This window comes from Rhinichthys klamathensis, unplaced genomic scaffold (assembly GCF_029890125.1).
Source record: "Rhinichthys klamathensis goyatoka isolate OS25496 unplaced genomic scaffold, OSU_Roscu_1.1 h1tg000744l_1, whole genome shotgun sequence".
In the NCBI taxonomy this organism is placed as follows: domain Eukaryota; kingdom Metazoa; phylum Chordata; class Actinopteri; order Cypriniformes; family Leuciscidae; genus Rhinichthys; species Rhinichthys klamathensis.
Window position 1 is genome coordinate 138,191 of NW_026607154.1, and position 22,926 is coordinate 161,116.

At 40.8% G+C, this 22,926-nt stretch overlaps 1 protein-coding gene across 1 annotated transcript in view; it reads right to left on the reverse strand.

Annotated features, from left to right (window-relative positions):
• Positions 1-22,926, reverse strand: part of LOC130077461 (uncharacterized) — a gene marked incomplete at its 3' end in the record, with an annotated part of 288,700 nt that overhangs the window by 32,876 nt on the left and 232,898 nt on the right. The window contains exon 3 of the mRNA XM_056242701.1: positions 2,457-2,671. Within this exon, the coding sequence (XP_056098676.1) occupies positions 2,457-2,671 (215 nt within the window). The remainder of the gene's footprint in view (positions 1-2,456; positions 2,672-22,926) is intronic.

Consider the following 22,926-nt stretch of genomic DNA (forward strand, 5'->3'; position numbering starts at 1 on the left):
CGCATCGGTACGCATACGCGTCCGCAAGGCTACGCATCGCTACGCTTCGGCCGCCATTATGCGTCGCTGCGTAGCCAAATGTGTCGTCCTAGTTTTTGATACGCGACGCACCGATGCACGCAATACTATGCGTTGTCGGTGGGGGCGACATTGCAAGTATTGTACATTATTGAAGTATATTATGTTTACAGAAGAAGGTTTGAATACAATGGCGGGCAAAGAGGAAAAATTATGCGAGCTTATACGTATACATCCGCATTTATATGACAGTTCATCGCAATTACACTCCAATAAAATAGCGTCCAGGGCAGGCTTCGCGTGGGAAGCACCAGACTCAGAGACACAAACCCCCCATCCTGATCTCTTCTTCGTTTTAAAGGGCGAACATACCACCGCCTATCTCTGCGCTGCCTTTGTTGCCGCCGATGTAAAATCATCAATATGCACTCCTCAATGTCATTTTTGATCTGAATATCACGTAACCCGACTGTACTAATATCACCCGACTCTACTACCCCCTGTTGCGTGAGCGGTGTATTGCATTTCACCGGCGCCCGTGACGCTTGCGTCCACTGTTTAGACTATGAAAGGGAGCGCGTCGCTCGCGTAGCTTGCGTAGCTTGCGTAGCTTGCTCGCGTTGACTATGTAACGGCCCTTACGTGAGTACTCCAGTGGAAAAAAAAAACTACGTGCCTCTGTCATTGGGTAGGAGCGGAGCTAATGACTTGTGCACGCTGCCGTCACATGGTTACTCCAGTTAAAAAATTAAATAAAACACACGTGTGCGAGTGCATCTCTGTCTCAGTGCCAACGTCATAGCGGATAGCGGGATGTTGTGCAACCCTATGGAATATAGTCCACACATGACAAATGAGGTAATAATCAATATTTCAGAATAATTCAAACTCAGATATTGGTGTGTGATATCTGAGTTTTAATTATTTGACTACAAATCTCACCTCATCATTCCTCCCAGTGATTATTTCCAGGATAAACTGAGATGCCCCCAAGCTGGCTTCTTAAAACTGACTAAATATTTAAAAAGAGCCAAAAGAGCCGTTCTTTTGAACGGCTCTTTGAAAGGAACGGATCGCCAAGATCCGGATCTCCTCAAAGAGCCATAAATCCCATCTCTACCGTTTTCAATAATAACATCGTGCACACACCCGCATAAATACGCCGTCGAGCGCCATCATAACTATGCCAAACCTATGGGCGGCGGTGTAGGGAGAAGGATAAAGCCAATCAGAATCCTCAGAATCGACACGAGAGAACCTAAAGACCCCGATTCTCCCAGTTGACACGGCAACACATAACCGGCGTTTTCAGAAATCTCCACTTTGGCCGGAGTTTTTAGAAATAATCGTTTTCTGTGATAACTGGGTTTTCGTGTAAATGAGAGGCCAAATCGCAGGGAAATATCTGCGTTTTCCCTTCGTGTAAACGGGGCCTGAGTGTCACTTTAAGCTGAAACTTCCTGTAGATCCTGTTCAATGGTTCTAATTTCAAAAGTGTCCGTGAAGTTCTGAAGTAAAAAATGATAACAAAACGGTGATGGTCACACACATCAACAGTTCAAATTCAACAATATTATTGACTTTACTGACGGAAAAATTGAACTGAGCTGGATGATGATGACGACATCTCTATTTTCTGTAGAACTGCTTTATAGATGAAATGAACTAGTTTAATATTTGATGATCTTTACAACAGAACTGAATCAACACTGAACTGACTTCAGCTGATCTAAATGTTTTTTTAAGGTTTTAATTTCGGTTTTGATCTTCATTCTCTTGTTCTCAGTTCAAAGTGACGGAGCTTCAGATTTCACTCTTTGAGGAAGAGGAATATAGTGTTTTGGCAAAAATCCCGTTAAACATCATCACTGCGTAAGAGACACTCAGAGTCAAATTAATAAAAAGAGAAGTATTTATTCTTGCAAGAATAGGCCCAGTCGCCGACACAGCAGTTACCCTGTGGAGTGAAGAGCCGGGCAGCCTTTATACTATTCTCAAGGTCTTTACTCAGCGGGTTTCTTTTTCCCCATGCACGTTCAAGATAAGACATATGCTGTTTCATATCCTTCTATTCATCAATAGTTAACACTTAAGACCACCAAAGGTAAATACTAGGGACAAAGGTCTCTTTCCAGCTGTTCCCAAAGTGTCTTACTCCTGCATTTCCATATACAAACATACTGTTCACACAATAGAAACATGTGACACACTACTTTGTAATACCTATTAAGGATCAATGAATATTAAAATTTCCACAACAATAGAAAAATATTAAAAAATCACTAATGAAAAATCCTGTCCAGCTCTTCTGAATCTGACGTCATAAACCAGAACAACAACAGCAGCCGAAGCCCAGAAACAGGGTTTGTCAGAGATTAATACTGTTAAATCACTTTATAATGGTTTACTAAATTGAATAGTTCTCACCAGTAACTCACCAATGACATTGAGAATGAACTTCTTCCTCTCACTGTTGATCTGTAGTTTATAATCTCCAGTATGTTCAGTTGTGGTGTTTGTGATGGTCAGAGATCCAGTTTGATTGTCCAGCTTCAGTCTGTCTCTGAATCTCCCATCAAGAACATCATCATATACAGTGATTCTGTCGGCCGTTACATTGATTTCTGCTATTAATGTGTTTTTATATCCAAACCTCCACTGAATCACATCATCATCCTTCATTTCAGTAAGACTAGAGTTTAGAGAGACTGAATCTCCCTCCTTCACTGACACTGACTTCACTTCATCGTCATCAATCACTCCTGAAGATCAGAGTTTGTCACAGATTAAAGCTTTTAAATCACATGATATTGGTTTGATGAAGCTTCACTAAAATACATTTAATCATGTAAATGTGATTAAGATTCTGCAGCAGTTCAAAAACCAAATATGATGAATGAAAATGAGAAATAGTTAGTTTTACATATACATGTATGTATTTGGCAGACGCTTTTATCCAAAGCGACTTACATTGCATTTCGAGGTACACATTTACATTCTTATCAGTTCTTTTATATAATAAATAACTGCAAGAAGAAGATCGACTTTAATCTCAAATAAGAGTGTTATCTCTCAGCAAAATCACACATTATGTGTTTCTATACGAGAATAACAGTGAATGTTAATCCTTTCTGACTAATTTAACCAGTAATTTATCACAGGATACCAGAACCAGAAAAACACATTTAAAACTCACCATCCAGACGCCAGAAACACAAACAGAGCAAAACTAATCTGAGAAACATTTTCTTCATCGGTTCACTGAAAGCCCAGGATAGTAACTCTTAATGTCTGAAACACTCAGATTGATCTGGAAGACTGAACTGAGATATTTATCTGGTTGTGTGTGAATCCTCCCCCAACATCAGTTAGTTTCCGCTCACACATCCGTCTCCTTTAACATCACGAACATCAACAAGCTTTTGCTGGTCTTACATTTTCAAATGAATTCTGGCCCTGAATGTAAACTAATGGATATCTGTATCTACTGTTATTTAGTGCTGTGAGCTGTCAATCATATTTGACCTCTGACCTGTGACTCTTATTTGACTGATGATGGATTCACTTTAATTCAGTGTAAAGATGTTTTGTGTGGAGTGGAAGGTTGTTAGAGGAGTTAAAGAAACACTTGAGCCACAAACTACTGACACACACAGAGACGACAAACATCCAGCAGAAGCTGTTTATCCTCCGACAGATCAAACCACACACACAGATGTTTGTAGGGTTGCCAATCGTTCCGCATAATACGGAATCGTCCCGTATTTGACACATAAAAGTCTTGTTCCGTATTGAACTGATACGGAACGCACTTTGTTCCGTATTTTTGAGAATCAATTCAGTGCAAATTCATGACAGGTACATACTGTAGCTTCTAATATACACTCACCGGCCACTTTATTAGGTACACCTGTCCAACTGCTCGTTAACACTTAATTTCTAAGCAGCCAATCACATGGCGGCAACTCAGTGCATTTAGGCATGTAGACATGGTCAAGACAATCTCCTGCAGTTCAAACCGAGCATCAGTATGGGGAAGAAAGTTGATTTGAGTGACTTTGAACGTGGCATGATTGTTGGTGCCAGAAGGGCTGGTCTGAGTATTTCAGAAACTGCTAATCTACTGGGATTTTCACGCACAACCATCTCTAGGGTTTACAGAGAATGGTCCGAAAAAGAAAAAACATCCAGTGAGCGGCAGTTCTGTGGGCGGAAATGCCTTGTTGATGCCAGAGGTCAGTGGAGAATGGCCAGACTGGTTCGAGCTGATAGAAGGGCAACAGTGACTGAAATAACCACTCGTTACAACCGAGGTATGCAGCAAAGCATTTGTGAAGCCACAACACGCACAACCTTGAGGCGGATGGGCTACAACAGCAGAAGACTCCACCGGGTACCACTCATCTCCACTACAAATAGGAAAAAGAGGCTACAATTTGCAAGAGCTCACCAAAATTGAACAGTTGAAGACTGGAAAAATGTTGCCTGGTCTGATGAATCTCGATTTCTGTTGAGACATTCAGATGTTAGAGTCAGAATTTGGCGTAAACAGAATGAGAACATGGAACCATCATGCCTTGTTACCACTGTGCAGGCTGGTGGTGGTGGTGTAATGGTGTGGGGGATGTTTTCCTGGCACACTTTAGGCCCCTTAGTGCCAATTGGGCATCGTTTAAATGCCACGGCCTACCTGAGCATTGTTTCTGACCATGTCCATCCCTTTATGGCCACCATGTACCCATCCTCTGATGGCTACTTCCACCATTTCACAAAGCTCTAATCATTTCAAATTGGTTTCTTGAACATGACAATGAGTTCACTGTACTAAAATGGCCTCCACAGTCACCAGATCTCAACCCAATAGAGCATCTTTGGGATGTGGTGGAACGGGAGATTCGCATCATGGATGTGCAGCCGACAAATCTGCGGCAACTGTGTGATGCCATCATGTCAATATGGACCAAACTCCCTGAGGAATGCTTCCAGCACCTTGTTGAATCTATGCCACGAAGAATTGAGGCAGTTCTGAAGGCAAAAGGGGGTCCAACCCGTTACTAGCCTGGGGTACCTAATAAAGTGGCCGGTGAGTGTATGTCAATATACACTCACCGGCCACTTTATTAGGTACACCTGTCCAACTGCTCGTTAACACTTAATTTCTAAGCAGCCAATCACATGGCGGCAACTCAGTGCATTTAGGCATGTAGACATGGTCAAGACAATCTCCTGCAGTTCAAACCGAGCATCAGTATGGGGAAGAAAGTTGATTTGAGTGACTTTGAACGTGGCATGATTGTTGGTGCCAGAAGGGCTGGTCTGAGTATTACAGAAACTGCTAATCTACTGGGATTTTCACGCACAACCATCTCTAGGGTTTACAGAGAATGGTCCGAAAAAGAAAAAACATCTAGTGAGCGGCAGTTCTGTGGGCGGAAATGCCTTGTTGATGCCAGAGGTCAGAGGAGAATGGCCAGACTGGTTCGAGCTGATAGAAGGGCAACAGTGACTGAAATAACCACTCGTTACAACCGAGGTATGCAGCAAAGCATTTGTGAAGCCACAACACGCACAACCTTGAGGCGGATGGGCTACAACAGCAGAAGACTCCACCGGGTACCACTCATCTCCACTACAAATAGGAAAAAGAGGCTACAATTTGCAAGAGCTCACCAAAATTGAACAGTTGAAGACTGGAAAAATGTTGCATGGTCTGATGAGTCTCGATTTCTGTTGAGACATTCGGATGTTAGAGTCAGAATTTGGCGTAAACAGAATGAGAACATGGAACCATCATGCCTTGTTACCACTGTGCAGGCTGGTGGTGGTGGTGTAATGGTGTGGGGGATGTTTTCCTGGCACACTTTAGGCCCCTTAGTGCCAATTGGGCATCGTTTAAATGCCACGGCCTACCTGAGCATTGTTTCTGACCATGTCCATCCCTTTATGGCCACCATGTACCCATCCTCTGATGGCTACTTCCACCATGTCACAAAGCTCTAATCATTTCAAATTGGTTTCTTGAACATGACAATGAGTTCACTGTACTAAAATGGCCTCCACAGTCACCAGATCTCAACCCAATAGAGCATCTTTGGGATGTGGTGGAACGGGAGATTCGCATCAGGGATGTGCAGCCGACAAATCTGCGGCAACTGTGTGATGCCATCATGTCAATATGGACCAAACTCCCTGAGGAATGCTTCCAGCACCTTGTTGAATCTATGCCACGAAGAATTGAGGCAGTTCTGAAGGCAAAAGGGGGTCCAACCCGTTACTAGCATGGGGTACCTAATAAAGTGGCCGGTGAGTGTATGTTTTTCTATGATAAGAAAAAAAAACCCCCGACGGTGCGCCACGGTGCGGTAGATACTAATTTCTCCCCCTGTTTGTCTATGATCAGCCGCGTAGCGTTTTTAACATCTTGGAACATCATCAGAGAATGCTCTTTTAATTGGTCATTAGTCATAGTGAGTCACGTATCGTAGCAACGATGACGACAAGTGACAACAGCGGGAAATGTAAAAATGACTACCTCCGAGCAGCCGGCGAAAAAGAAAAGAGCACAAAAATATAGAGTTGAATGGGAAAATGACTACCCGTGGCTGGAATGCGCGAGGTATTAAAGGTAGGAATATTAAAAATATTATTTTTTGCACTGAAAAGAACATTCTAGAAGTCTAATTCTATTGAATAAGTTCGCACAAGGCTACAGAAAACTGTTGTGTTTATTTTTCTTCAAATGCAGTCTAAGCCGATGAGTTTTGAATGTTATAGGCTATGTTATATTTGTTTAAGTTAAAAATAAAATGTATTATGAACTAAACAAATCCATGGTTCATTGTTGGCAAAATGATCATGATAGCCTTTATCTATGTGGTTCAGTCTTGTATATTATTGATTAGGACTACTTTGCTATTCTATAAATATATAGGCCTAATAAGTTGTATTATAATATGCTATAACGTTAATGTATTATAGCATACAATATTCACCAGAAGTCATCAGAAGTCACCCCCCCCCCGTTCCTTATTTCCGTTTTAGAAAGTTGGCAACCCTAGATGTTTAACCCACAGATACGAATGACCTACCCCTGACCCCGCCCCTAAACCTACCCATCACGTGGGTTTAGACAAATCGTACAAATTCGTACGAGCCAGGTCGTATGAATTGTTACGAATTAGCCACCTTTTAATCATTCGTACAAATTCGTACGAATTGGTCGTGAGATAGCATTGGAACATGAATGCAAACATACATTAACCTGTAAATGCGTTCATTTAGAGAAATATCATTTGGTTACCAGAAAGTTTTGTTCATAATCAGATATTTTGCTTTTGTTTGCAGACTTTGGTATTTTGGTGAATCTGAGCACAATAACTATTTTAAAACTCTAGTTGAAACACATGTGCTTAGCTAAGTGCGAAAGCATGCTATTATCGGCATAAAACAGGAAGTTGTTGTAACTCAAGCATGCAATATCCAATCTCCCCCACACTTCACATGTTTAATAAATGCCCTGGCCTGAAGACACCTACATGCCTAAATGTAGTTATTGACATAGCGCCACCAGCTGGCCAGTGCTAACTGAAGCGTTGCTTTGAAATTCGGGCTTAGCAGCTTCTGTCTTCATAAAGCCTGTTGCTCCAGACGGCTGAGGCAGCTCAGATGAGAAGGTCAGTTTAATATTCGAGCTGTGCAATATCTTTGCAGCACCAAAGAAGAGTCAATACCTCATGAGCGGCCACGGCCATGTCTTTGAGGCATAGCTGGGTGTAATTTATTTTGAAAAACAAAATGTAAAAATGTCATCAAGTAATGTTCGTCACAAGCACCATTTTACAAAAAAAAATAAAAACATTTTCTGTGAGACAACGCAAGGCTGAAAAATTTAGGACTGCTAAATGACCAGAACTATTTGACTGATTTTATAGTGTAAAGGAGGCCAACTAGTAAGAGTTAGTAGAGGTCATCTGCGGTTTTTAGTGTCCTTGTTAGTGTGCCTTCCTCCCATTATGGAGACGCTGGTTCGAAACTTGCTCAGAGCAAGTCGAGTAGGACCAGTTACATTTGGTGCCGTGACCCGGATGGGAATGAGGTTTAGCTGTGAAAGTAAAGCCCCTGGTCTCGAGGCGACTTGATGACTGATGTTAAAGACGGCAGTCTTTATCTCCCTTGTTAGTGTGCCCACATCATCCCACGAGTGCTGTAGTTAGGACGATAAGGGCCCAGCCGAACCACCAATGTTTTTTTCCATATTGAAAATTTCAGAAGTTCCTTAATAAAATGCAGGGGCGTCACTAGGATTTTCATTTTAGGGGGGCTAAGCCCCCAATATGATTTTTTTTTAAAATATAAAAAAATGTAACACTTTAGTTTAGGATCTAAAGATCACTATTAACCATTTTCATTACGATGCAAAGGCATCCCCGAAAATTTTTTGATTTCTCTGATTTACATATGTGCATTTTAAGATGTTCCGAAGGCCAAAAAACTTGGATAGTGGGCAGCTGATTATTTTTCTCTCCTCATCAGCATCACACTCTTTTTCTCTTTGTTTTTATCTTGCCCTGTCTCTTCCCCTCCTAAAGCTGAGCTTTGACTGATATAGGCTTTTCATTTTTGTCTGTCAGTGAAAAAAGTAAACATAGGGTCAACTGATTTGTTAATTTTGCCTATGAATCATTTTCTCAGACGCGTTTATTTACTGAAAGCTACTAAAGGTAATTAAGTTTATTAAATGCATTCACAATATGTAGGCTAGTGGCTACACATTTATTATTGATCTTATGCCTAATACAGGGCCGTAGACAGGGCTTTAGTCACAGAGGTCCTAAATTTGAGGTTGGTAGGGGGTTCAAATTTTTTATTTCTCTGATATGCGCATTTCAAGACGTTTGAAGACCAAAAAAAGGATAAGAAATAGCTTTAAAACCATGTCAGTGGGCAGATTATTTGTCAATACCTGCTCTCCTCTCATCTCCATCACTCTTTCTTTTTTTCTCAGTCTCTTCGTCCCTTTCTCTTCCCCTCCTAAAGCTGAGCTTTTTTAATTTACTAAAGGCTACAATTTGTATTATATCCTCAATATGTACACATTCATTATTAATCTTGTGCCTAACATGATGAAAACGGCTTTGTTAATGTTTCTTGTAAACTAATTATTACATTACATGAGTCACGTTACAGCCTATTTTCAGTTCAAAATGGCGAAATTAGACAAAACTATATTAGTTTGCCTGATTATTTTTTGTCATTCGTTTAACATTTATGACCTAAAAAAAGTAAAATATGAAATGTTAAGTTTAGCCACTTACATCTTATCTCGCACTTGACCGTACGCGTCGAGTCGCACTGTTAAAGGTGCTCTAAGCGATGTCACGCGTTTTTTAGGCCAAAACATTTTTTGTCACATACAGCAAACATCTCCTCACTATCCGCTGGCTGCCTGTCCCCTGAACACACTGTAAAGAAACGCGATCTCTGTAGACAGCCCAGGCTCCACAAACAGCAACAAAAGCAAACTGCGGCGACCCGCTCCCCGAAACATAACAAACTGTTCCAGCCAATGACCGACAAGAAGGGTTTGGGGGCGGGGTTTGGGGGGTTAGTGTGCGGATGAGGAGGAGGGAGGGTCTAGCTAGCCTCCGTTTTGTTTGACAATAGTTCGAACGTCAACAAGAAGTGATGTCACCCAGGATCGCTTAGAGAACCTTTAAACTTCGCGCTCAGCAGCGTCTGTGAACATAAAGCCCGCCTACTTTGATTGGATTGGTCATCTCAAATATTCTGACATTGACGAGCAGTGACAGACCAATGAGGCTCAGATGAACACACACATGAACACACACACACACACACACCCTGTCCTCTGTTTCTGACGTGCTCTCTGCTCGGCGCCGCTGCGGATTGAAGATGAAGAACGCGCTGAATCTGATTATAACAAGACTGAAGCGAACACGAATTTGTGTAGCCTACATTAATCTCACATTTTTAGGGGGGCTAGCCGCTAGGCAGAAGTTTAGGGGGGCTGAAGCCCCCCTAAAAAGGGCCTAGTGACGCCCCTGATAAAATGTATAATGTTTGATTTGTTCCAGCTCCGGCACGAGAACCAGCAGCGTTAAAGGGTTAGTTCACCCAAAAATGAAAATTAAGTCATTAATTACTCACCCCCATGCTGTACCAACCCCGTAAGACCTTCGTTCATCTTCGGAACACAAATAAAGATATTTTTGATTAAATCTGAGAGCTGGATCACTGCTACATAGGGTTCTAAGGGACTGACACTTGACGGCCCAGAAAGTCATTAAAGAAAATGTTTAAATGTTTCATGTGCCTACAGTGGCTCCACTATAAGTTTATCAAGCGACGAGAATACTTTTTGTGCGGAAAAAAACTAAAATAACGACTTTATTCGACTATTCCATTGCTTCCTCGTGGGCCTGAGACGAGAGTTCAAGAGATTTCCAGGACGCATGCGCGAGAACTGACACTCTTCTTCTACTACACAGCGCGCGTCTTACAAGCAGAGGAAGGCGCGTGCTGTACATAGTAGTAGAAGAAGAGTGTCAGTTCTCGCGCATGCGTCCTGGAAATCTCTTGAACTCTCGTCTCAGGCCCACGAGGAAGCAATGGAATAGTCGAATAAAGTCGTTATTTTAGTTTTTTTCCGCACAAAAAGTATTCTCGTCGCTTGATAAACTTATAGTGGAGCCACTGTAGGCACATGAAACATTTAAACATTTTCTTTAATGACTTTCTGGGCCGTCAAGTGTCAGTCCCTTAGAACCCTATGTAGCAGTGATCCAGCTCTCAGATTTAATCAAAAATATCTTCATTTGTGTTCCGAAGATGAACGAAGGTCTTACGGGGTTGGTACAGCATGGGGGTGAGTAATTAATGACTTAATTTTCATTTTTGGGTGAACTAACCCTTTAAGATGGAAACGGGATAACAGAGACTGGTTGATTATACTCAGTGCATTCATACATTATGTATACAAGATTTGCATTAGAAAATCTTGCAGATATACAAAATTAATTTAATAAATGTTAAAAAACAACTATTGCTTTAGTGAATGAGACCCAATGTTTAAAATAATGTAAAGTTTTATAGCCTATGTGCAGTAGTGCAGAAATTGTTAAAATACATAAAGTTAGTATTCCTCCAGGGGGCGCTCAACATAATAAAACATGGAGAGACTCTTGAACCTCAGAGCGAGAAAACTTTATTGATAAAGGCAAGCAAATACATATGGCAAATGGACAGCAGTAAAATTATTGTCTTATCTGAGAGAAATATGTCATGTTCAGCCAGTAGAGGAGAGTATTAGAGACATCTGTAGCAACTCATAATGTAATTATTGCACATAATGTAAAAACTGCACATAATGTAATAAGTATCACATTATTATTGTAATAAAATGCTCATAATGTAATCATTTTCTCAAAATGTAATAAAATCTTGAGCTCAAAAAGTAATAATAATACATTTTCAATGTAATAACAATTTTTCGAATAATGTAATAGGTTATTGCATGAGAAATGTATTACATTATGAACACACTGTGGCAACTTATAATGTAATCACAGTTCATAAGGTAATACCAGCACATAATGTAAATCTGTGTTTACAATATAATAATTATCTTTCAATATAATAAATTTGAGCACAAAACATAATAATAGTTTATGTCAAATAATATATTATATTAAAGGAAACTTAGGCTTGGCTACATTGTGAACTTAGATTTTTATAAAAATCTTACTAATTTTGTGATTATGACATCTTCCATTATTTTGAGTTCATTTTACCCAGAAACACATTTTAAGTTTTATGCACTAAATAAATAAATAAATAAGTTTCCACTCTCTAATTATGTACCTTTTTAAAATAATTTTTGCCACTTCAATGAGCATCCATAATATTCTATGTACAGTTTCTCGTTGTATCACTTGGTGTAGAAGCGACTACTTTAATATCCCCATATCTGGTCACTCAAGTGAAGGTCTACATTGCTAATTCTGGGCCACATTGTGGACGGTCATGGGGACCACTATGTTAGTCTTAATGGGCCAGTATCTCCATTTATTCAATCTATTAAGGAGGCAGAGTGGCAACTTCGGTTTTCCTCTGGCTCTGACATCAGCCCCCATTCTGTGCATGATATTGCCTCTTCTGACTCACACACTGGCCCTGGCTTTAGTCTGGACCCACAGACTAACCCTGGCCCTCATCCTGACCCTAGTCTTGTCTCCAACACTAACAGTGGCCCTAGTCCTGACTCAAACATGCACTCCTCAACCTGATCCTGACCCTCTCTCAAACACTGATCCTGGGGCTTTTCCTAATTCAGACCCTGGCCCAAGTCTCCAATACTGACTGTGGGCCTAGTCTTGACTAGGGGTGTGCAATATTGACCAAAAAATTATATCTCAATATAATTTTGTATTGACAAAATCCAACTTTGCACTGCAGAAGTGGCACAAAAGCAGCATCTGAGAACGTATTTAGATGTATTTACACATTAATGCAGCTCAAATAGCATAAATGTGCAGAATTTGCAATTACACAAATAATGCAATGATATTAATGTTATGAATATAAAATACTAAATACTGAAACATGAAATGATTATTTTTTTTAAATTATACTTTAAACATGAAACTAATCCGCCAGTAGGTGGCAGCAAATCCCTGTTTTAACGAGTGAGTCATTGAATCATTCATTCATCTGATTCTTTCAAAACGGCTGATTGAGTCTAGAATGAAGCAAGTGACTGTATTTATTAACAGGTCATTGAATCATTGACTCACATGACTCAGATTCATTCAGAAACACACATTCAGCTTGGAGTATTTGATGTAAGGTGTGTGTGTGTGTGTTCCTTTAAGAACGTCGATCAAATTTTAAGTTTGATTGATATACAGTTGTGAAAAACGTGGTTTTAACCTACATGTTAGGTCTTTCTTTATTTGATTGGTTTAGGAGTGTTAAGTCCCGCCTTCACCGGTGTGTATCGTGAGTTGTTCTGGAGGAGACGAGAGGATAGATTGCGGTCGATCTGATTAAAAGACTAGTGTGCATAACGTGTGTAAAACACACAAGTTTTGAATGAGTGTTGCCTTTCTTCATTCTTTTGAGGTACAAATCGTCAATACAGACAATGTTTTGAGTTATTCTAAAGGTAACTGGTGACAGACTCAAAGACTGAAGACACTCACTTTAGTTGTTGTTTGTTGATCTGTGTGAGGACCACATAGTGCTCAGTTTAACGTGAGAGTCTGGAGTTTGCTGGCCGGAGGAGACTCGTCTTCAGAGAGAGCCGAGCATCGGAGGAAGATTTCCCGGAGATTTCTACAGTGCATCTGAGTCACTTATTGCTCCACAACGGAATTCAGGTAGGCTATATCTTTGTGTGAGTTTGTTTTTCCCGCTCAGGAGAGTGAAGAGGCCAGTTTGTCGTTTCTAAGGCCACCCCAGCAACGTCTGCTTGCTTGGTTGTGTAATTCATTATATAGGCAGCATAACAGTAGAACATGTATAGTTAAACTCGATGAAGTGCTATTGGAAGACATGTTGTCATAGCTTCTTGGTACATAACGGCTACCGTAGTTGCAACACGCTTTTGAAAAAGCGAGGCGCTAGAGAGCACTATTCGTTTGAATGCAAAATACAATTTCACCACTAGATGGGAGAAATTCCTACACAGTGTACCTTTAAAACTCACCAACCAGACACAGACACCACAAACAGAACTAAACTAATTTGAGAAACATTTTCTTCATCGGTTCACTGAAAGCCTCTTGAAAGGAACCCTTAAAATGTCTGAAAACACTTGCTATTAAACACGACTGAACTGAGATATTTATCTGGTTGTGTGTGAATCCTCCCCCAACATAAGTTAGTTTCCACTTACACATCCGTCTCCTTTAACATCACGAACATCAACAAGCTTTTGCTGATCTTACATTTTCAAATGAATTCTGGCCCTGAATGAAAACTAACAGCAGAAGAGTGAAATATTGGATTAGATATCTGTATCTACTGGTGTGTTATTTAGTGCTGTGAGCTGTCAATCATATTTGACCTCTGACTCTTATTTGACTGTTGATGGATTCACTTTATTTCAGTGTAAAGATGTTTTGTGTGGAAGATTGTGAGCTTCTTATTAGCAGGAGAGAAAATGAAGAAACGCTTCAGCCACAAACTGCTGACACACACAGACAAGGATTTATAGTGACCCGATCCGATTTGCACTTAGTAAAGACAGCAAAATGTGGAGACCCTAACTATGCATTTAGGTGAGTGGACACAGGCAAATAATGAATGAACACAAACAAATCAAACAATTTATCGTCGTCAGAAAATAATGTTTTATCTTATTATTTAACCCATTGTACTGTATAAATTGACTGAGGTATGTTCACTGTCGTGTAAGCCACTATAAAAATTATTATAATAAGTAAATTTGTGGGGTGCAAGGTTTATGCAAACAACAAATAAAGGCCTAAATAAACTTTTGACATACTCTTATAGCAGGAAATCATGTTTTTTTATTGTACGGAGCAACGGAGGATATAGATTCTTAAATGAATGGCTATGAAAAACATTTCTTAAAATGTCATACATCATTTGAAAGATATTTCTAATCTATAAATTGCAACAAACTTGTAATTAACACTTAAATTTAAAAGTTATTCTTAGACATTTTTAGCCATTAATTTTCAGGAATATGTTGTATTTCACATTGTTGTGAAATTATATAGTGGTATAGAGGGTTAACTGAAATTAAAAGATTTAAACTGTTGTCCTCCTGGCCTGCAGGCAATTTCTGATGACAGTAAGGCAGGCCCTAGTCAGTCAAGTGAGGATCTGCAGGAGGGCAGCCACTGTAGAAAAAGACAGCATGAGGAAGGAGAGACAGAAGAAGCAGGGACAGAACAACAAGGAGGGACAGGAGGCAACACAGAGGGAGAGGATGTTGACATGATAATGACATATACAAAGCCATATCAACCTGACCCTAAAGTTTTGCAAAAACAAGTGATGAAAGACCGGACACTGACATTCCAAAAATCATGGTATGAGAAGTATCCTTGGCTGCATGTTAGTATGGGTACAGATGGTGTTCTGTGTTTTCAATGCTCTACGTACTTCAAGACAGGGAAACCAGCACAAGCCAAGAATATAGACCCAGCTTTTGTCAGTACTGGATTTAAAAACTGGAAAAAAGCACTTTAAAAATTTTCCATGCATGAGAAATCAGAGGGTCACAACCAGGGCCGGCCCGTGGCATAGGCAGTATAGGCAAATGCTAAGGGCGCAAGCGCCTTAAACCCTAGGTTTAAAGCCAGAGCCGCGTAAGGAACTTTCCGCTTTTATTGTACTTCATTAACACTGCAACGAGTGGAGCAATTACATAAGCCTGCCAGTGGCGCAAAAAGTGGGTATACCGGTATGTGTAGCGGAGTAGGCGCCCTCATAAGATTTCATCATAGAATTTTGACAGGGGACCCCCCTCCAATAATATCCCGAGCGGGCGCGGGCGCCGTGAGCGCTGAGCGAACAGGCACGAGTAGTGAGTTGTCGGCGAAAAAGATAGATAAAGCAAAAAAGCGGCCGGGGGCTAAAATAGAAATAGCCCATTCGTTTTGTTTTGCTTAATCGGCGGCGCTGGGTTAGTGCTGGTGTAATGCATTGGTATAAAAAAAAAGAAGCTTTTTTTCTGACACCGCATGAAACGCGTAGATCAGCGGCCCATTGGTTGTTTTCTTGATTGACACTGGGCTGGCCCAATCACATCTTTAATGTGAAGTACAGAAAAATACTCTTTCTATTAGTATAGAAATTAGTACAAAACTTATGAAAGTTTCCTTTATTTTTCAGTGCATTGTTTTACAATGAGTATTATCATGGGATTAATATTATAACTATTATTATTTAATGTAGACAGACACTAACTAAAAGAGGTTTGAATTTTTCTTTGTTTAATTTGAACACTGAATATGGGTTGGAGCTTTTAATTTTGAACTCTCAAAGTGCACCAGATCAGACTGATCTCATGAAATGGCGTATGTATGACACGCCAATTCGTATTTCCATTTTTGGCGTGCTATCAACACACATAATCGCTTTTCAGCGTGTTTATCAACGCCTTTGACTTAACGTTATATTACTGTATTATGTATATATAAATATATGACCTACCCCAACCCCGTCCCTAAACCTACCCGTCACTGGGGTTAATACCATTTATGAGTTTTCTCCTACCATCCTAGGAAAAGAAATATCGCTCCACAGATGCAGATATAGATTTTGCTTCGTTTCGCTCGGACATTTAACGGCGTACACATACACGCGGAATCACTCGGACATTTAATGGCGTAGACATACACGCAAAAGATTTCGGCGTGGACATACACGCGGATAGCTCAAAATGCGTATAGATAACACGCCACTTGAATTGAAAGTGGCGTGTATGTTTACGCAAAGTCATGATGTCATGTTGCCCAGATTGATGAATTTAACATTAAAATGCAAAAATCAATCTCGCCTAGGGCAACCAAAGGGCTAGAGCCGGCCCTGGTCACAACATTGCTGTTACAACTGCTGCCTATGAAAACAGGCCAGTTACTACACAGTTGAGCAGTGGAGTCAGTACACAGCAGGCAGAAAACAGTGCTAGCCTGTTAAAAAGAATAGGGGGTGAGATGTTTCTGGTGAGGCAGGGATTGGCCTTTAGGGGGCATGAACATCATAAAGGTAACCTTGACCAGCTTTTAAAATAAAGAGTGTATTTTAAAATAGAGGGGGGTGCACACATCCTGGGATTGTCAAAATGAGTGTATAAATTTGATGAGTTCATCGATTATCAGGACAATTGCAGATGAGATCCGGTCCCTTGCAGTGTTGCAGTATTCGATAATTATGGATGAGACAAGGGATATCTCTGGTGTTGAGCAGGAGGCGCTGTGCCTACGTTATGTTGACACTGATTTGCTGGTGCACGAAGACTTTATAGGGTTGTATGAAACAACTTCTACAACAGGTGAAAACCTTGCCAGAATCATTTTGGACGTTCTGTTGAGACTGAATTTGCCAATATCTGGCCTCAGAGGTCAAGCATACGATGGGGCTTCAAATATGTCTGGAAAGTACTCAGGTGCCCAGGCTGTTATTCAGCGAGCACAGCCACTAGCGCCATATATACATTGTGGAGCACACTGTGTTAATTTAATTACACAACAGGCTTGCTCAGCCTCCAGTGTCGTGCGAAATGCACTTGACTGGATACATGAACTTGGTACATTTGTTGGGCAGTCTGGTAAGCTGAAAGACAAGTTTAAAGCCATTGTTGCAGCTGAAGGGGAAGGGCCAGCCTTGTCCATCAGGCCTTTATGTCCCACTAGGTGGACTGTACGCTCACCTGCTATCCGTGCTGTTCTCAGCCAATACGGGATGGTACTAAATGCACTGGATGAGATGGCTGCAAGTAATTCTGGATCTGCAAGCCGGGCAGAGGGCTTACGTGTTCGACTGGGACTTCTGCTTGCTTTAGATGTGATCAGTGAACTAGAGGTTCTAAATGGATCTCTCCAGAAAAAGACGCAGACAGTGGAGGGCATGCTCTCTGCAGTCTCTCTTGTCCAAGAAAGCTTAAAATCCAAAAGAAACACTGAACACTTTGAGGCAGTCTTTAAGGAGGCAGGAGACATGTGCGACAATCTGTCTCTAGAGACCATTGTTCCACCACGCACACATAGAGATATTCTGGGCAGGCTCCTGCATACACACCTGGATCAGCTGTGGATTTTTACAGAGTAGAGTTCTACCGTGTCCTTGACACAGTAGATGCACAAACTACTGAGAAGTTTATGCAACCAGGCTTTCAAACTTTAAAAGAACTGGAAAACTCACTCCTGACTCCCATTACAAATAGTGCAGCAGTTTGTAAATATCCTGAACTGAACGAGGAAGTCTTGAAAGTCCAATTAGCCATGTTCAAAAACAAGTACAAGGTCAGCACAACTGCAGATGCTGTGCATGTTTTGAGAGAAATGCCCCCTGAAGTCAGGGGCCTATTTGATCAGGTAGAGACATTAGTAAGATTGTTGATGGTGGTGCCCATATCATCTGCTGAGGCAGAGCGCAGTTTTAGTGGGTTACGCAGGTTGAAAAATTGGTTGCGATCAACCATGACACAAAAAAGATTCAATGGCATTGCTGTGTGCCATATTCACCAAGAGAGGTTTGACAGACTGGACAGACAAGATATTGCCCAGCAGTATGTTCAGGGTAATGAAAGGAGGAGAGATGTTTTCCTTCATTGAGTAAATTTGTTTGGCTGCAATAGACGGAATTTCTCATACTCCGTATAGCCTACTTATTTTTATTTATGTAAATATGTTGTTGTTATTTTATTTTATTATTATTATTTCCACATGGGTTCTTTGCTTTTTTGTTCATAATGACTTTGTATGCTGAGATAAGCAAATGTTTAAATAAAACATACTTTGCTGAAGACATGAAGTTTTGGTGGGCGATTGGCATACTAGTCAAATAACAGTCTGATCATGCATTGCTAGTGGTGATCAGGTAGGCCTTTGTTTACCTTTGTTCATTGTTGTTTATCTATGATTTCAAATAAGAATCCCCCAATGGCTTTTTAGTGCAAATCATTAGCCCAAATTACACAAAGTAACTACTTGAGCACTAGTTAAAGGTGCTCTAAGTAACTTTTTGACCTTAACTGAACAGCTTCGGAGTCAGTGGAATAGTTATATTACTTATTTCGGGTTGAATGGTGGTGAAAGAGCGGAAAAATCTCACTTGCAACTTTAAAAACAGTTCGTTTTTACGACAGTGTGTTTGAAAGCATTTACTACCAGACGCTAGGGGGAGCTTTGTAGAGAAAAACACTCAGGGTTGCCTGGAGTTACTTAGAGCACCCAATTTATGCAAAATAACGAATTGAGTTTAAATCACTTGCTGATAGCTTGGTCCCCCCCCCCCCCCCCCCCGCCCCCCTCCCGTTAAAAAATCCTATCTGCGCCACTGCACACAGAGACGACAAACATCCAGCAGAAGCTGTTTATCCACCGACAGATCAAACCACACACACAGACAGATAAAATAAAAGAGAAAAACCATTTGACGGAAAAGCCACTAAACCAAATGTATCATGTTAGGTAACACTTTATTTCGATAGTCCACTTTAGACATTCTACTAACTATAAGTAAGTTTGCAAAAACATGTCAACTAACTGTCATCAGAGTATTAGTAGACTGTCTGCTTAATATCTGCTGACACTTTATTTTGTTGGTATTCCAAAAGATATTCTACTGACTATAAGTAACTTAGCAACTACAAAGTCAACTTGTTCTCCTAACCCGAACCCTAACACCTAACCATAACCTACCAGCCTACTGACAGCCTACTAATACTCTAAAGGCAGTTAGTTGACATGTAGTTGAAAAGTTACTTATAGTTAGTAGAATGTCTAAAGTGACTATCGAAATAAAGTTTAACCTAATGTTACAACAATATTCATGAGTGCACATTAATGCAAACTTACAGTAACCTGTAAATGTAATCGGTAATTTAGAGAAATATCATTTGGTTACCAGAAAGTTTTGGTCTTGGGAAAATTTGATGAGAAATGCTTGAGTTCATAATCAGATGTTTTGCTTTTGATTGTAGACTGTGGTATTTTGGTGAAACTGAGCAAAAAAACTCTTTTAAAACTCTAGTTGAAACACTAGTTAACTCTAGTTAAAGCTAGCTAAGTGCTAAAGCATAATATTATCGGCATAAAACAGAAAGTTGTTGTAACTCCTCCAATCTCCTCCAAACTTCACATGTTTGATAAATGTCCTGGCCTGAAGATACATGGCTAAATGTAGTTATAGTCATAGCGCCACCAGCTGGCAGAAGAAAGTGCTAACTGTAGGATCACATTGAAATTCACGCTTAGCTTCTGTCAACATAAAGCCCGCCTTCTTTGATTTGATTGGTCATCTCAAATATTTTTGACAATGACGAGCGGTCAGATGACGGCTGAACTCAGCTCAGATGAGAAGGTCTCATCTGATGCTGTGCAATATCTCTCAAAGTGAGTCAATACAAAATTAGGCAATTATTTCATAAAGTACACCTCGGAAAAATACCGTGGTCCGGACCTCAGTGGCCTCATAGCTGCTACGGCCATGTCTTTGAGACATAGCTGGGTGTAATTTATTTTGAAAAAACAAAATGTTGTTCCAATCAAATCTGACTTCTGACCTTTAATGCTGCCTGAATCATAATCATACACTGTATCAATCATACACCATTATATGAGAACTGAACTTAGCTGGACAATGACATGGTTTTCTCCAGAGCGAGTATATATATACTTTTTTACAACAAAAATGAAGTATCACTGTACTTACTTAACCTGGACTGTGACCCTATTTTCTTTTGTAAACAAACTTTGTTGTATTATTTTCTTGTTATCTCTGTAAAGCTGCTTTGAAACAGTCTGTATTGTAAAAAGCGCTATATAAATATAGGTGACGACTTAGAGAGAATGGTCTGAAAAAGAGAAAGATCCAGTGAGCTGTTTTTAGTTTGAGTTCACTCCTGATATCATGTTTTGTTCAGTGATTTGAATAAAATATTTCTCAGTGCAGTCTCGACATGTCAGTTTATTTTCTCTGAACACTTCAACATGTGGTTTTATTCTTCATTACTCGTTTCATAGTATTCGTCACATAATACTGAACACAGCGCCATATAGTGGCTTTCTTGAGTAACAGACACAATCACTGGATCTCATTACAGAGACGGAGTAAATAACTCCTGATAACATGTGAGTTCAGGGTGAGCCACTAGATGGAGGAGTTGCTCCTCAGACGAGACCACAGAGACAAATCACACTAGAGATTTAAAGACTTTATCATCGCCTGTTGGAGGAAATGGAGGATCGATATGTTGTGTTTATGTATTTCACTGTGTTCTCAAAGTATATTATAATGTTTCCCAAATCACTATTTTTCTCAGGATAAAAAAGAAGCCAGTGGAAGTTGTTTGTTTTATTGTAGATAGAAAAACAGTAGGCCTATCAGTATTGTTAAATAATATTTTAATAATGTAAAGCTTTACATTTCCCTTGCTGGTCCCCTAGAGTTTGCCTAAAGGACTAACAGGTCAGTGGATGATGATGTCAACTTGGGACTGCATTACATCCTGCAACACCTCGACTGTCCAGGGACATATGCAAGGATCCTGTTCGTGGACTTCAGCTCGGCGTTCAACACTATCATCCCGGACATCCTCAACACCAAACTCACCCAGCTCACTGTGCCAGCCTGCACCTGTCAGTGGATCACAAACTTCCTGACTGACAGGAGTCAACAGGTGAGGCTGGGAAACATCACATCCAGCACCCGTACTATCAGCAGTGGTGCCCCCCAGAGGTTTGTGCTCTCCGCACTGCTCTTCTCCCTCTATACCAACGACTGCACCTCAGGAGACACATCTGTCAAACCCCTGACGTTCGCTGACGCAACATGACATCATGACTTTGCGTAAACATACACGCCACTTTCAATTCAAATGGCGTGTTATCTATACGCATTTTGAGATATCCGCGTGTATGTCCACGCCGAAATCTTTTGCGTGTATGTACACGCCGTTAAATGTCCGAGTGATTCCGCGTGTATGTGTACGCCGTTAAATGTCCGAGCGAAACGAAGCAAAATCTATATCTGCATCTGTGGAGCGATATTTCTTTTCCTAGGATGGTAGAAGAAGACTCATAAATGGTATTAACCCCAGTGACGGGTAGGTTCAGGGACGGGGTTGGGGTAGGTCATATATTTATATATACACTCACCGGCCACTTTATTAGGTACACCTGTCCAACTGCTCGTTAACACTTAATTTCTAAGCAGCCAATCACATGGCGGCAACTCAGTGCATTTAGGCATGTAGACATGGTCAAGATAATCTCCTGCAGTTCAAACCGAGCATCAGTATGGGGAAGAAAGTTGATTTGAGTGACTTTGAACGTGGCATGATTGTTGGTGCCAGAAGGGCTGGTCTGAGTATTTCAGAAACTGCTAATCTACTGGGATTTTCACGCACAACCATCTCTAGGGTTTACAGAGAATGGTCCGAAAAAGAAAAAACATCCAGTGAGCGGCAGTTCTGTGGGCGGAAATGCCTTGTTGATGCCAGAGGTCAGAGGAGAATGGCCAGACTGGTTCGAGCTGATAGAAGGGCAACAGTGACTGAAATAACCACTCGTTACAACCGAGGTATGCAGCAAAGCATTTGTGAAGCCACAACACGCACAACCTTGAGGCGGATGGGCTACAACAGCAGAAGACTCCACTGGGTACCACTCATCTCCACTACAAATAGGAAAAAGAGGCTACAATTTGCAAGAGCTCACCAAAATTGAACAGTTGAAGACTGGAAAAATGTTGCCTGGTCTGATGAGTCTCGATTTCTGTTGAGACATTCAGATGTTAGAGTCAGAATTTGGCGTAAACAGAATGAGAACATGGAACCATCATGCCTTGTTACCACTGTGCAGGCTGGTGGTGGTGGTGTAATGGTGTGGGGGATGTTTTTCTGGCACACTTTAGGCCCCTTAGTGCCAATTGGGCATTGTTTAAATGCCACGGCCTACCTGAGCATTGTTTCTGACCATGTCCATCCCTTTATGGCCACCATGTACCCATCCTCTGATGGCTACTTCCACCATGTCACAAAGCTCTAATCATTTCAAATTGGTTTCTTGAACATGACAATGAGTTCACTGTACTAAAATGGCCTCCACAGTCACCAGATCTCAACCCAATAGAGCATCTTTGGGATGTGGTGGAACGGGAGATTCGCATCATGGATGTGCAGCCGACAAA